The 13,512-nt window shown below is 35.5% G+C and overlaps 3 protein-coding genes across 4 annotated transcripts in view; 1 reads left to right on the top strand and 2 right to left on the bottom strand.

Moving 5' to 3' along the window:
* LOC122020598 (thioredoxin-related transmembrane protein 2-like) overlaps positions 1 to 1,225 on the top strand; it is a 41,996-nt gene extending 40,771 nt beyond the window's left edge. Inside the window, exon 10 of the mRNA XM_042578602.1 lies at positions 1,098 to 1,225. Within this exon, the coding sequence (XP_042434536.1) occupies positions 1,098 to 1,139 (42 nt within the window). The 3' untranslated portion in view covers positions 1,140 to 1,225. The remainder of the gene's footprint in view (positions 1 to 1,097) is intronic.
* LOC122020591 (VQ motif-containing protein 4-like) lies at positions 1,037 to 2,053 on the bottom strand. The gene has a single exon (XM_042578580.1). It carries the CDS (start codon positions 2,036 to 2,038, stop codon positions 1,136 to 1,138), a length of 903 nt encoding a protein of 300 aa, XP_042434514.1. The 5' UTR covers positions 2,039 to 2,053; the 3' UTR covers positions 1,037 to 1,135.
* A 2,008-nt stretch (positions 2,054 to 4,061) lies between these two features.
* LOC122001012 (agamous-like MADS-box protein MADS1) lies at positions 4,062 to 13,301 on the bottom strand. 2 transcript variants are annotated; one of them, XM_042555550.1, is made up of 9 exons: positions 13,024 to 13,301; positions 12,735 to 12,947; positions 11,038 to 11,119; positions 5,329 to 5,390; positions 5,155 to 5,254; positions 5,034 to 5,075; positions 4,896 to 4,937; positions 4,657 to 4,829; positions 4,062 to 4,330 (listed from the first exon to the last, which is right to left on the bottom strand). In XM_042555550.1, the coding sequence occupies exons 2-9, from the start codon at positions 12,914 to 12,916 to the stop codon at positions 4,327 to 4,329; spliced, it is 687 nt and encodes a 228-aa protein (XP_042411484.1). In that variant the 5' UTR covers positions 12,917 to 12,947; positions 13,024 to 13,301; the 3' UTR covers positions 4,062 to 4,326. The 2 variants fall into 2 exon arrangements, with proteins under 2 accessions (XP_042411484.1, XP_042411493.1); XM_042555559.1 differs by having other exon boundaries at positions 4,064 to 4,330; positions 4,657 to 4,826; positions 13,024 to 13,297.
* Positions 13,302 to 13,512: the final 211 nt, after the last annotated feature.

Below are 13,512 nucleotides of genomic sequence, written 5' to 3'. Positions count from 1 at the left end.
AAACAAAAATAATTAATTTGTTTCTATCTATACAGAATTTAACATCTTTATATGATTTCGTTCTATATTTTCTTAAAAAAAATAAATTTTATATTTTTAATTTTTAGTTTGTGTAATGGTAAATGAACCGTCCAATTTTCATCGCTTTATTTAATTTATAATATATATGTTAATTTTATACATTTATATATAAGAGAAAGGAGGGAGGTATCTGATTCGGTGCGTTTAAATAGTGACTCCTCCAGCATAACGGATATATATATATTTTTCGTAACTTTAATTTAGAACTGATTAATCGATCAAAACTATAAGATTGTTTTATTAATAATTTAGGCGTTTAAATTTTCATTCTCTAGAATTATAAAATAATTTTTGTTTAAAGTTATTGAATAATTGTTTAGCTGAGATTGACAATTAATTTGTACGACATTTAGAAAGTTTTGTAATTGGATAGAATGTTTTAAAACTTGCTTTATTTTTTAAAAAAAAAAGATCATAAATGCTTGGGCAGGAGTTGAGTGCTGCGTTTCCTAAAATTGGTGAAAGTTTGTGAAACAAGACACAAGTTTCTTGCTGCTTAACTTGCAAATTAGTTTCTCATACAGCCCACCAAAAGATGATAAGTGGATGATAGATTTACTCAACGAGCTAAGGATTGAATCCCGACGATGACGGAGTGTATAACTCATTCTCTCATTCATTTTAACTCTCTCGTGATGGTCCTAGGCCGGGCTAACGAGGACGAGAGGACGAGTCTAATAGTCTTTTGCCCACCAAAAAGCGATAAAAGATCTGAATTTTCTTAGTAGTTTTTTTGTTTTTCAGGATAATCCAAAAGATCTGGCTTGGCTCAATATGTGAGGTACAAGTAGAAATGCAGAATGAAAAAGTTGTAATCTGTTTTAAGTGTTCCCTTCGAATTTCCCATAAACTGTTGTATTCAAGTCAATTCCTGAAGTGCATAATCTCAACAAGTTTAGTTATCAATTTTTTTTTTCTTCTGAAGAAATAGTTGAAGGCACGTAGATGATCACTCTTTCTCATGCTGGTAATTTCAATCATAGATTGGAAATTAAGAACAAATCATACAATTGCAGCTGAAGAAGAGCATTAAAAACCTAGGAATTCTGCTTCTCTAAGTAGCAGAGTGAGGGGTGGCAAGGGATAACTCAGAGGTGACGACCTTTGGCGACGTCACCGGGAACAACGGCAGCAACCGCGGCGGCTCCAGATCGGTGGCGGCCCCGGGCGACGGGTGCAGGTAGAACCCTTTTCCAGCGATGGCCAGGTCCTCTGCCCGCTTAGCTGCCTCGGAGCTCGGGTGTGGCTGCGGCCGGTTGAAGGGATCCGGGATCAGGGGCGTCACCGGACTAAGAACCAAGGAGGGGAAATCCAGCATGCTGGGCGACAGGAGATCCGGCCTCTTCAGGGGAGAGAATCCAGCTGCGCCGCCAGGGGAATTGGGATTGGAGCACAGAAATGCGGGCATCAGAGGGCTCAGCATCTTCAGGTTCCTGAGGATGTTCCTCCGCTCGTAGAGCTTGAAAGACGGCTTTTTGGGGCCGGTGGCCTTGGCCGCCGTACCTTGGGGCTGCCCCTTCCCGGCCGCCGCCGCCGCCGCCGCCGCAGTCTCGGCGGAGCCAGTGAGCATCTGCACCACCTTCTTGAAGGAGGAGCTGTCTGCCTGGACGAAGGTCGTCGGGTACGGCGTCGCCTCGCAGGCTTTGGGCGTCAGCAAGGTCGGAGAGGCCTGCGTCGGAGCAGCGGCCACCGCTCCATCGGCACAGCTGTAGGCGCTTCTACTGCTACCGAGCTCTTCCTTTTCCATTGCATCCAGTGGAAGAACAAAAGCCCTTCTAATACGGAAAAAAAAACAATGAAGCTTTGCACTGAGAGAGAGGTGGAAGCTGGCAAAAGTCAGCAGCAGCAGGCCAGCAGCAGCAGCAGCAGCGAACAGTGGAATAGGTAAAGAAAGAATGGCTCGAGGGAGGTAATAAAGATACAAATTTTTCTCTTTTCGTTTTGAAAATAAAGTCATAACTTTTTTGGGGATAGAAAAATAATTTGCTTTCTTTAATTTTTTATATTCTATGGCATGATGATGAATTTTCTGCTCCTTTTCCTATTCTGAAACTAGACTAAGCTTTACTTTTGGGGCAGCCAATATGGTCACCTAAATTATCCAATTTTGTGTCGCAACAAATCATCTGCTCTTATTGTTCCTTAAGAGGCCATTAAAGGAGAATGGGTGCTCCACTCATCTGCATTCTCTTTTAATTTTTTTTTCCATATCAGTTATTTTATCTTAAATTTTAAATAAAATAATTAAAAATTCTTTACATTAACTATCCTATCTTATCCCGTTCAAAAAGTATGGAGATGACAAACTGAGGATGTGACTATCATGTTGATTAGATGTAGACTCCACTCTGCTCTGCAACAGAAGAAATGTCAGTGCCGAGCCAGGGAAGGGGTACTCGGCGTTGACCCTCTGACGCTCAAGTCAGTCATCAAAAAGAGAAAAAAGATAAAGCAACAGTAGACACATGCGCGAATAGTGAATAATGCGTACCTCCGCCAGTGTATGAACCCCCTTTACATAGTGTCATGGTGTGCAATGTGCGCACTTCTCTCGAGACGTGGGCATGTTCTTCAACTGGTCGTGGGTACGTTCTCCAATTTATCCTATAAAAGGACATGTCAGGAAAGTGCCTTTGACACCATATCTTAACAGGGCATGCATATCCCTAACAAGACAGTAAAAACTTTAGTCGTACTATCTCTCAAAAATATATTGAGAGATGCGACAATGATCCCGTTGTTTAGCCGAACGAGGTAGCCGCTTGGCTAGGACTTCTTCGCTCGGTTGGCCTCGATTGTTTTTTCTTATAGTGAATAGGTATAGTAACTTATCTGCTTCCGCTCGGATAAGCGCTTCGGTGACCTTATCATTCTATCGATTTGCAGTGAGCGTTTGATGATCTTACCCTATTGTTCCGAGTTAGACTAGGGTCAGTTCGGACAAGCCTCTTGCCGATCGGACACTGACCTTATCGACCGACCATTGTAGTCGACCTCCGCTCAGCCATCATAGGTGAGCCTTTTGACATCTTGGCGTTGACCACCTTGACTTTGACTTCCACGTCGACTGCTATCTCCGCTCTTTGACCCGCACTTAGTAGACCCTCTTTTATCAACACATCAGTATTCATTCGTTAAATTTTGTATTTATGAATAGTGCTTCTCTAAATTTAGTATTTATGAATAGTACTTCTCTAAATTTAGGAAATAAATTTTATTCCCTAAATATTATAAAGGAGAGATAAAAAATATAGAAATTGATATATGATGTAGTGAAAAATAAATATATAAATTTAATAAAATAAATTTTTTACTCTAAATTATATATTTTAGACATAAAAATTAATGTGGATGTTCTTATTCTCTACAACTTATTATCGACTGTTCAGTATTTTTATGGGATCTTTAGATATCTATAACGTGTGATTAATTAATTTTTAATTTCTATTTTGACTTCCTCTGTGGGGCTGGAGCAGAAGGGGCTTTGTTTGATGCATGCCTTCTTTTTACTTTATAGCTTTTAGTTAAAGAAATAGGGAGATTATTTATTTATTTTTCCTTTCTTTTTCTAAAAGAAATGGATAGAGTGGCCGAATCTAAGGTAGGCTGTCTTGTTAGTGGAAGACATCAAACATACTTATAATTAATCTTAGATAAAGATTAGTCTTTAATTTCCAGACCCTATTTGTCTAGACATTCTTCGTTTTAATCAACCCAATTTAATAGGAGAAAAATAGTGTGTGTTTTTGGCAAAATCTGCCCTAAGAAGGCACACTATCTAGGATGGTTTTGCTAACTAAATAGAGTGGAAAAAATCATACATGAGATTATTTTTTTTGTCAAAAACTACCCTTTAAATACTTTCTAGCTCAAATTAAACAAAGATTAACATGATTGTGGACGCAAATATGCACTTAATGGTCTCCGACCAAGCACCAACACAATAATTTGATTAGAGCGTACCATGGAAGAAAAGCCGATACAGTTCAAACAAAGACTTGTTAGTGTACATAAAGGACAATATTATATAGTTACAACATATAGAGTTATCTAAACCATACAAAGTGATTATTTAAACGCAAATATATATTTAATGGTCTTCTACCAAGCACCATGGGTATTGGACATGGAGAGGACTATATATACGTTCAACAATCATGGCCATACACTTTTTTTTTTTCGTTCTATAATAACTAGTTGCACTAATTAGACATGTATTTCCAGAAGCATCTCCGTTGTTTTATCTCACCTACAAAAGCCAAAAACAAAACAATTGTTCATCCAAATATTAAGAATAACAGTAATGGCATTGCAAAAAACACAGTGATACGTTTATACCATCTACAACTTTCAGTTAGTTCTTCCAATTAATGAAGTTCAGTGTGCTTGCAAGGTCTCTGAGTTTGAATACTAATTAGCTTCTCTCAAAGTTTCAGAAGATATCTCAAATTGTTAGGAAAGGTGCCATTTTTATATATACTTAATACTATTAAATTTTGATCTGTCAATAAGTTTAGGAAACTAAAAGAATGAAGATATAATAAAATTTTGATAGAGAAGATCAAATGCTCGTACCCCAGTTGCAGATTAATCTGCTGGTGGTGGCTATACTGTTCATCAGTCTGCATAGTATTATTCACTTGCAACATGTTTCTGGAATCATAAGGTGGCACCACCTCGTACCCAATTGTTGTTGTGGATGATGGAAATACAGTCATCTGTTGTGCTCTCTCACACTCAGCTATCTGCTGCAGGCATCCATATAATTATTTCAGAATAAAAATCTACACCTACAGATGAAAAAGTTAGAGCACCTTGTTTCTCAGGTACATATTGCCATTTTGCAGCTCCATCTCCTGACAACAATAATTAGGTGTACATAATGCATTAACTGAATAAATTTTGCGAGAACTTAATCAAGAAATATCACAAATTCAGTTTATACTGGTTACCCTTCTCTGCATATAGTCAATTTCAGCAAGCATCAACTCATTCTGCAAATTCAAATCACATAAAGTAAGCACTACATCAGATCCTCATGGCATATAAGCTTCCAAGAAGCATTAAGATTACCTTCTTGGATCTTATTTTAGTCACGCCTTTCTCCAACCTAGTCTCAAGTTGCTTGATGTCTCGTAGGCTCATGGATGCGAGAGACTCACCCAGCAAATGTCTGATGAACCATCATACTCAAAGGATTCTATTTGAAAGGAAATTAAGTATCAAAAGGCTGTCTATTTGATTAACCTGTTTGTACTCTGTAATTGGTTGATTTGCTGACGGAGCTTTGACGATTCCTGCTGGTAATACTGATAATAAACAAGATAACAGATTAAGCCATGTATTAATGTCAACATGTTGCATCAATCTATATTTCATAAAGAATATTTTAAAAAATATCACAAAAAATTGAGTTATGATGATTAAGCTTTTATCTTTTCTCTCCTTAGACAATCTTGTGGATGCACAGTACGTAAAAATGTCTCTGTTTTCTTAGAAAATACAATGGTCAAATGAAGCTGGGCATTTTTCTATTCTTTGTTCCTGAAGTAATAACAGATTGAAGTGCATACGACCAGTGCTCCCACACTAAAAGTAACAAAATAATAGAGAAATAACAAAAGAAATGACAACTAATCAAAAATAACTTTGAAAGACACAATTCAACGGCTACTATTTCAATCTAATAGGCTCTATGAATGAATTCATGGATTAATTCACTCCTAAGATTAAGTAGGTTTATAGGCATGATAAGTGTTATCGGAGTCCATTTTCGAGCCGAATTTGACCTTGCTCAAGCAAATTATGTTTCAATAATATGTACGACCTATAGATCAAAGTACTTTAACATTAATGCACAACATGTATCATGCTCCAAAGACTCCCTTCAGAAAATGAGTGAAGGGACATAACTCTAGTTTTATCCACACTATAGATGCATGGAAAGATTTAATTCTACAAGAAAATACAATTCCAAACATAAAATAGAAATAAATGTTAATGTAGATAAGGAAGGTCTAACTTAAGAAACTCCTATTTGAATGTTAAAAAATATATATATTTATCAAACCTAACCGATCACGCGTGTAACTTTTTAAAATAATAAAGTACATGTTAATGATTGATTTTTATAAATTAATTTCTAGTAAATCAAGTTAAGTCAAATTTTATATTATTTAAACTAGTCCAATTAAACCTAAAATAAATTAAATCATTGAAACGGTTATTACAATTTGACTTGATTCTTTTTTTACTATCTTGAGTTTGATTTGAGAACTTGATTCATTTAAATATTATTAAACTTTTAATTTTGATTGTTTGAAATTTTTATATTCTTAAGCTTGTTTAGTTGACTAAGAACATGTTTGTTGGGTACCATATTGATTATAGATTTATTAATAAACATAATTCATAAACTTTACTCATGAATATTGTTTACAAATAGTTCATAATTTTTGTTTATATGTGGTAAAATGTGATAACACTCATCCCAAATAACTAGTATTACCAGTCCTTCGAATAGATAGTGTAAATATCCAGGGTTAGTTTTGATATGATCAACCGGGTTAAGTTAGATTCTGCAGTTTTGATACCTTGTGTCTGAGTGTACAGGGACTTAGGAACATAAGAAGTCGAACGGAAGATATAGCCAGCGAGAAAGATAAGATGGAAAGCAAGTCGACAGGATCGGTGCATTCGAGAGATGAGGTATTGTGGATGAGTACATCGGGGGACAAGAAGGAAGCGTGCGATGTATCCGAGGGACGAGAAGCCGGGGAGGAAGCCTGCTCGAGGAGAAAATTAGAGTTGAGTTCAGGTGAGTTCAATTTCGGATAGTCAAAGCATCACCCAAAGAAGCACCCTAAAAGAGCTTCTTTAGGAGCTTGGAGGCGCCCTAAAGGAACTTGGAGACGCCTTGAAGGAGCTTGGAGGTGCCCTCGCGCCTCTTGGTGGAGGTGCCCTCATGAAACTTGGAGGCGCCCTCATGGAGCTTGGAGGCGTCTCTAATGAATAGTAGTCGTTAGACTACTGTTGAGAAGGGGATAAACTTCTATTCTCTTAGAGATGTACTGGATCTTCTTGAGGTGTCTCCAACCAATAGTAACTTTGTCCAGCAGGCTATAAAAAATCCTCTGGAGTTAGGAATTATGGAATAATCATTGTATTCATTTTCCTAGCTTTTTCTGAGCGTTCAAAGTTTGTAAGAGACTACTTCGTCTGCACGAAGGAGATTTTTCTTAGTAGAACTTTTAACTGTCTTGAATTAATAACTACCTAACTTGTAATCAAGTAAATCCTTTTATACTCTTACTTTATTTTTTGTTATTACTTTTAATATTAATTATTTATGCTTAATTAATTTGACTATCCTTGCTAAGCAAAAACAAGAGATTTGGTTAACTTATTTTTAGGACTATTCAAACCTCCTCTAGTCAGCCGCATCGGGACCTTTAGATAGAGGTAGATAAATCACAGGGGACTTCGCCCAACAACAATATCACATGCAAGGGTGAGGTAACTGGCAAAGCTTTTTCATCCGCTTGGAATCGACTCTAGGCTTATGTGGCAACACCGCTGCATTTGCGCCAACATGTGGAGCAATATAATTTTTGTTTATGAACATTCATGAGTTAAACACATGCATTCAAGCATATTTATTTAGTTTGATAAGTTGTCAAAGCTAATTTATTTTATTGACTATATTGAATGAATGTAAATAAATTTTTATCAAATTGGACACTAAATTTATTTGACAAACGTTTGATTTATCTACCATTCTATCAATTTTAGTCAAAATTTCAAAAAGGGATTATATTTTTATCTTTCAACTAATGGTATAAATGTCCTAAAGGTGCACCTTTGCTCACTTGCTCATTTTTTTTCTTCCCAAAATAATAGTATGAGTAATTTAACTAGTACGGTCAAACAAATCAACATGTAGCGGGAGTCGGCCCATTATCCTAGTAAATTAGGAAATATCCAATCCAATCCAACTCAAGACAGGTTACGGGTTAGACGCCTAACCCATGAGCCTGCCACAAAATAAAAAAATATATAGAAAAATTTAAAAATTTTAAGTTTAGATTATGAATTAGGTTGGTCAAGCCCATGAGCCCAATAAGTTTTTCACTTTAGTTTTAGATTTTAGAAGATTTTTTTTCTCTGCTCACGGACCAACCTGAATCCACCACGGGCCGACTCACATCAAGTATATTTATTTAGTTTGATAAGTTGTCAAAGCTAATTTATTTTATTGATTGTATATATATTGAATGAATATAAATAAATTTTTATCAAATTGGACACTAAATTTATTTGACAAACATTTGATTTATCTACAACTCTATTAATTTTAGTCAAAATTTCAAAAAGGGATTATATTTTTAACTTTCAACGAATGGTATAAATGTCCTAAAGGTGCACCTTTTCTCACTTGCTCATTTTTTTTCTTCCCAAAATAATAATATGAGTACTTTAACTAGTGCGGTCAAACAAGTCAAACCTATAGCTAGACGGGGTCAGTCGACCCGCCATCCTAATGAATTAGGAAATATCCAACCCAACCTAATTCAAGATAGATTGTGGGTTAGATGCCTAACCCATGAGCCTGCAACAAAATAAAAAAATATAGAGAAAAATTTAAAAATTTTAAGTTTAGATTATGAATTAGGTTGGTCAAGCCCATGAGCCCAATAAGTTTTCCACTTTAGTTTTAGATTTTAGAAGATTTTTTTTTCTCTGTCCACGGACCAACCTGAATCCACTATGGGCCGACTCACATTAGTCGTGAGCCCAAGCGAGTAGGCTCACCTAGACCCATTTTAAAATGTGTTGATAAAATTATAACACAATCCGTTTAAATTGTTTGATATGGCGGTCTAATTTGATGGACCAAATGTAAATTAACAACTCTAACTTTAACCTCCATGCAATAGTTTTGATTTACAAAATTAATTAATTAATTAATTCAACTCTAATTTATTTTTTTAAAAACTAAATATGTATTCTTGAAGCACTTCTAAACCACAAAATATGCATTCAAATTTAGCTTTAGCTTGACTCTAAACGTACTTTAGTCTGAAAAGCACTTTAGACATAAACTGCTTTAAGACCTAAAATAAGACCCAATATATGTGTATAAATTTAGTTTTATTTTTTTATTTGGGTTTGCAGATCACCATGAAAATGATATTTTGTTATAAAAAATTTACTTTTTCTTTCTAATTTTTTAAAGGTTGAAACTTAATAGCCTTTGACAAATAAGAGGCATCATTAGATTTTTGAAAGTGAAATATGTCTTAATATATTTATTTATTGAGTTAAAATGAGTTATGGGTTGATCAAGAGTTGTTTTGATGAAAACTACTTAATTGAAAAATAAAAAAGATTAAATTTAAATTTCTAAGGCACTCATGAATACATTCTAGTCCTATTTTTTTTTTATATAAACAAAATAATTCAATTTATTTTTTCATAATTGCACAATAACAATAGGAAATTAACCAAGAATATAAAGGTAGCAAGAGAGATACATTTTAGGTCAAGAATAACAACTTATAAATAGAAAAAATATATAATAAAAAATAACTTTAAGAATAATGACTAACCCACTAACTTTTCAATCATAAAAATAATCACTAATCTATTAACTCCTCAATAGTGAAAAATGCACTAGCTCACTAACTTCTTAATTATGTTTTTATGAAGCTCATACTAACCCATTAATTTCATGACTAAATAAACAAACAAAAATAAAAATAATTAATGTACTCCACATGAAAATTAATAAATTTTATCAACAAGTTTATTCTATGATTTAGAGAAGTAGGAGGCACACTTAGTTATACCAAAGTTCATTTTTTTTAAAAAAAAAAAGGCAACTTTTTATCATTTTCCAAATAGGGTTACAAATAAGGGCATCATCATTGGATTCATACACAGGAAAACTACCTAAATATATATATATTTTCCTTTTCTTTTTTAAATTAGTTGTTTAAGCTATTAAATCATGTTGGTTAAAATTGCTTTATAGATTAAAAATTCTAAAATAAAAATCTATTTTTTTATGCCTTAAAAATAATTAGGTAGTTATTTTTCTAAAAATAATTATTACTTAATGTAGTATTTTGGGTAGGAAAGACAAAAGTAAGAGATGATGTATCTATAAGTTGTTTACAAAGTGAGGGCAGGCGGCACTTTTTGAGAAACATTAAAAGTCAGGGCAGCTTTTCAAAAATTTACATTAGTATAGTAATAAAACTTACTTATTTAACTTATTCAAAAGGTAAATGTAGTTATTGTAAATGATAGCATGATTATAGCCCAAGATAGCGAGGGATACAAGAAGATTTTTGAATTAATTATTAATTTTTATAACTAGCTCTTACATATATGAATTGTTATTAACCTGAGATTTGGATTAGCAAGGGGATATATCAAGTTAATGAATCATAACATTTAAAAAAGATAAATTAACTAATTTAGTAATAAAATTTTATTTTCCAAAAAGTACTATTCTACAATTTTTTTTCTCTTTATTCTTATATTAATAATCACGCTCTTGAAATTTTATAAATATAACTTATATCCCATCTTATCCTTGTAATTCTACTATTTGATTATTGTCAAGATTTGTTATGTTCATAATTCATTTATTTAGAACAAAAAAAAAATCAGGAGTCTAAATTATTTCAGATCAACTATGTAAATTGAATTTTATTAGTTGAATGACAGAGAAGTATATAAACCTTATAATTCTATGTTATAAAACGATCAGGAGATCTACATATCCATTGTTTTGATAATCAAGTGGATGAATGTATCTTGAGCAAAGAGAAAAATCAGGTCGAAGTTAATCAAGTTGGTTCTTTGCAACATTAATTCATTTTCATTTTAATTATATATGTCTAAAACTTCATGGGTTATTGAATGGATGGGGAATAGAGAAAATGTTACCTGAGCATTGACTTCTGAAGCATGACCAGTGTTGGCGGTATCCCTGCAGGCTTTCTTGTACCTCTCAATTGTAGTTCGCGCACTACAACCAAAGAGGAAAATAAACGTCCAAGTGAGAACTTTGCAAACATATCCTCTTAATTACCCACTGTTTAGAGTGATTCCGATTATTATATAAGAGTAGCAAATCATTAAGATACTATAATACGATTAGAAGCTGCCGAAGAAAAGTATATTCAAGTATCTTATGTGCAAACAGGGCGAGAAAAATATTTTCTGGTCAACATCCATCACATTTCAGAAACAAATACATCATTAACTTTTCAAAGGTATAAACTGTTTAATATTTGGAGGCATTTTCAATTTTTCAAACAGGCAGTATATTGACTTGTATATCAAGTTATCAATCGATAAATCATACCCCAAAAATAAATACCAAGTTCCAGAAACCACCCGCAGACCTCTGCAAAAGACGACCAATTGCTCCTGGAGCTAGACGATGCGTGCAGAAGGAGCCACTATTTCCAAGGTCGCCCTTAAAAACACAAACAATTCGCCTTTGCGCCAACCTTATTTTCCTCGAGAATCCTATTGGCCCTTATCTGCCACGTTATCACGCGATCCCATGATATGATTGGCTGATGCCCCGCCAATAGCCACCACATGACATTATCTTCCGTGTAATAGACGATGCGTTCTTTTACCCTGATCCGTGTGTACTCCGAGTTAATGAGAAACCCACAGCACAAGTAATGAAAGTAAACACTTTTTATATTTCCTATGCAACATCTCCGGCACAGTGTACGTTATATCCGTGCTATTCTTATGCGTACTCTGGAATCCTTTGGCTTACTCCAGAGTTGTTTTGGTTAAGTGTCTTAGAACTTATTAATTAGGAGTTGGGTAGAATGGGCAATAAAGCGAATCAAGAACCCTAATATGCAGGGAGGAACAGGAGTGTGACATGGGGAAAGGCTGGTGGTACTTTTTGGTTAAGGAATGGGGCTAGAGAGAGCGTGACAGCTCTTAGAGTAGGCTTTCTTATACTGATGGAGTGACTTGAAATGAAGAGGGGAAGAAATGAGCGAGGAGGGATGAAGGATCGTAAAGGAAGGAGAAAAAGAAAGAGAGAGGAAGTGACAAATTGAGCTTGCAAGATCAACATGGGGAGGTAGAACTTAGAAGAATGAAGCATATATATGCTCCAACTAAAATTGGACATCACCTTTACTATTCCTAATGTATTCTCTAACTGCTGCACCTCCTCAGCTCAGTGCTTCCGCCCAACAAAGCAAGCATTATAACAGAAGCTAGATCCAATAACATACTAAGACACCAAACACCAGCCTTAGAGAAGGGAAAGAAGCACAAATAGAGAAAGAAGAGGACCAAGTGCTAAATCTATCTAAACATCTAAGCGAGACCCTTGCGTTTATTAGATCTATCTACTCCTAAGCAGTTCAGATCTCAGCTTCTAATTAAGGCCAAAGACAAAAATGACATTGAGATCTTATAAGAGGATCGGCATGCACCAATCTTCCTTTCAATACAAGTAGAGACGATTTCTAATTTAGTCTTCGTCTCAGTGGGAAAAAACGTCAAACACCTTCAGAAGGCAAGCCAACGAGATTAAAAAGAGAAAAAGAAATGATCTTTAAGCTATTAAGAGTTGAGGGAGGAGAAAAACTAGGGCTCACCTATTGGTGGCGTACTCATAGAGGCGTCCGCGGCTGGAGAAGACGACGAGTGCGACCTCAGCGTCGCACAAGACGGACAGCTCGTAGGCCTTCTTGAGAAGACCGTTCCGGCGCTTGCAGAAGGTCACCTGCCTGTTGGTCGTGTTCTCGATGCGCTTGATTTCAATCTTCCCTCGCCCCATCCCGCAACCCGCTGCTGCTTCGGTTAAATTCCTACCATCCAAACAAAAAGATCATGGGTTGGATTTCCTGACAAGCTCTGGTGTAAGCGATGCGATTCCCATCTTACCAATCTAGGGTTTGGAAAGTGGAGGATAATCGAAGGGGTCGAGAGAAAGGAGAATGTTTGATCAGGACAGCAAAAGCTAGCAGCAATTGTTACTACAAATTTATATCCTCTTCCTTCCACCCTACTCAAATGGACGTATGTGATGGTAAAAAAGAAGCATTTTTACTGGTCCTTCTTCCTCCTTATGATACCCTCGCACTCGAGCTAGCTGTTGCTCTCATCTACGAGTCCCCCACAACATGATTAGGCACTGCTCGTGGAGATGTGGCTTTCATTGCCACCATGAGCTTGAGAGAGAAAAGGGAAAGAGACTTGAAGAAAATGTGTATTTAATATTGGGGTTTGCACAGGACTTGAGGCTGAGTTGCACTCGATCGAGCAATGTTATCGAGGGGAGGGAGAAGCTAAGGCAAATTTAGGGGGCTCCATACACTGTCCTTTTACTTCTTTCCGCTTGGTTTCTTCTTCCTTTTTGCCCATTTCTCCATC

The sequence above is a fragment of the Zingiber officinale genome, chromosome 1A (genome assembly GCF_018446385.1).
Source record: "Zingiber officinale cultivar Zhangliang chromosome 1A, Zo_v1.1, whole genome shotgun sequence".
Lineage (NCBI taxonomy): Eukaryota > Viridiplantae > Streptophyta > Magnoliopsida > Zingiberales > Zingiberaceae > Zingiber > Zingiber officinale.
The sequence above is the reverse complement of the archived record's forward strand: the minus strand, read 5'-3'. Positions and strand labels throughout refer to the sequence as shown.

Bases quoted from the DNA above. Each gene is read 5' to 3' on its own strand.
- LOC122020591 (XM_042578580.1), bottom strand. From the start codon at position 2,038: ATGACTTTATTTTCAAAACGAAAAGAGAAAAATTTGTATCTTTATTAC.
- LOC122001012 (XM_042555550.1), bottom strand. From the start codon at position 12,916: ATGGGGCGAGGGAAGATTGAAATCAAGCGCATCGAGAACACGACCAAC. The intron at 5,255-5,328 runs GTTAATCAAATA...ATGGTTCATCAG, and splicing joins CAATTACAGAGTACAAACAG to ACATTTGCTGGGTGAGTCTC. The intron at 4,830-4,895 runs GTGCTCTAACTT...GGATGCCTGCAG, and splicing joins ATATGTACCTGAGAAACAAG to CAGATAGCTGAGTGTGAGAG.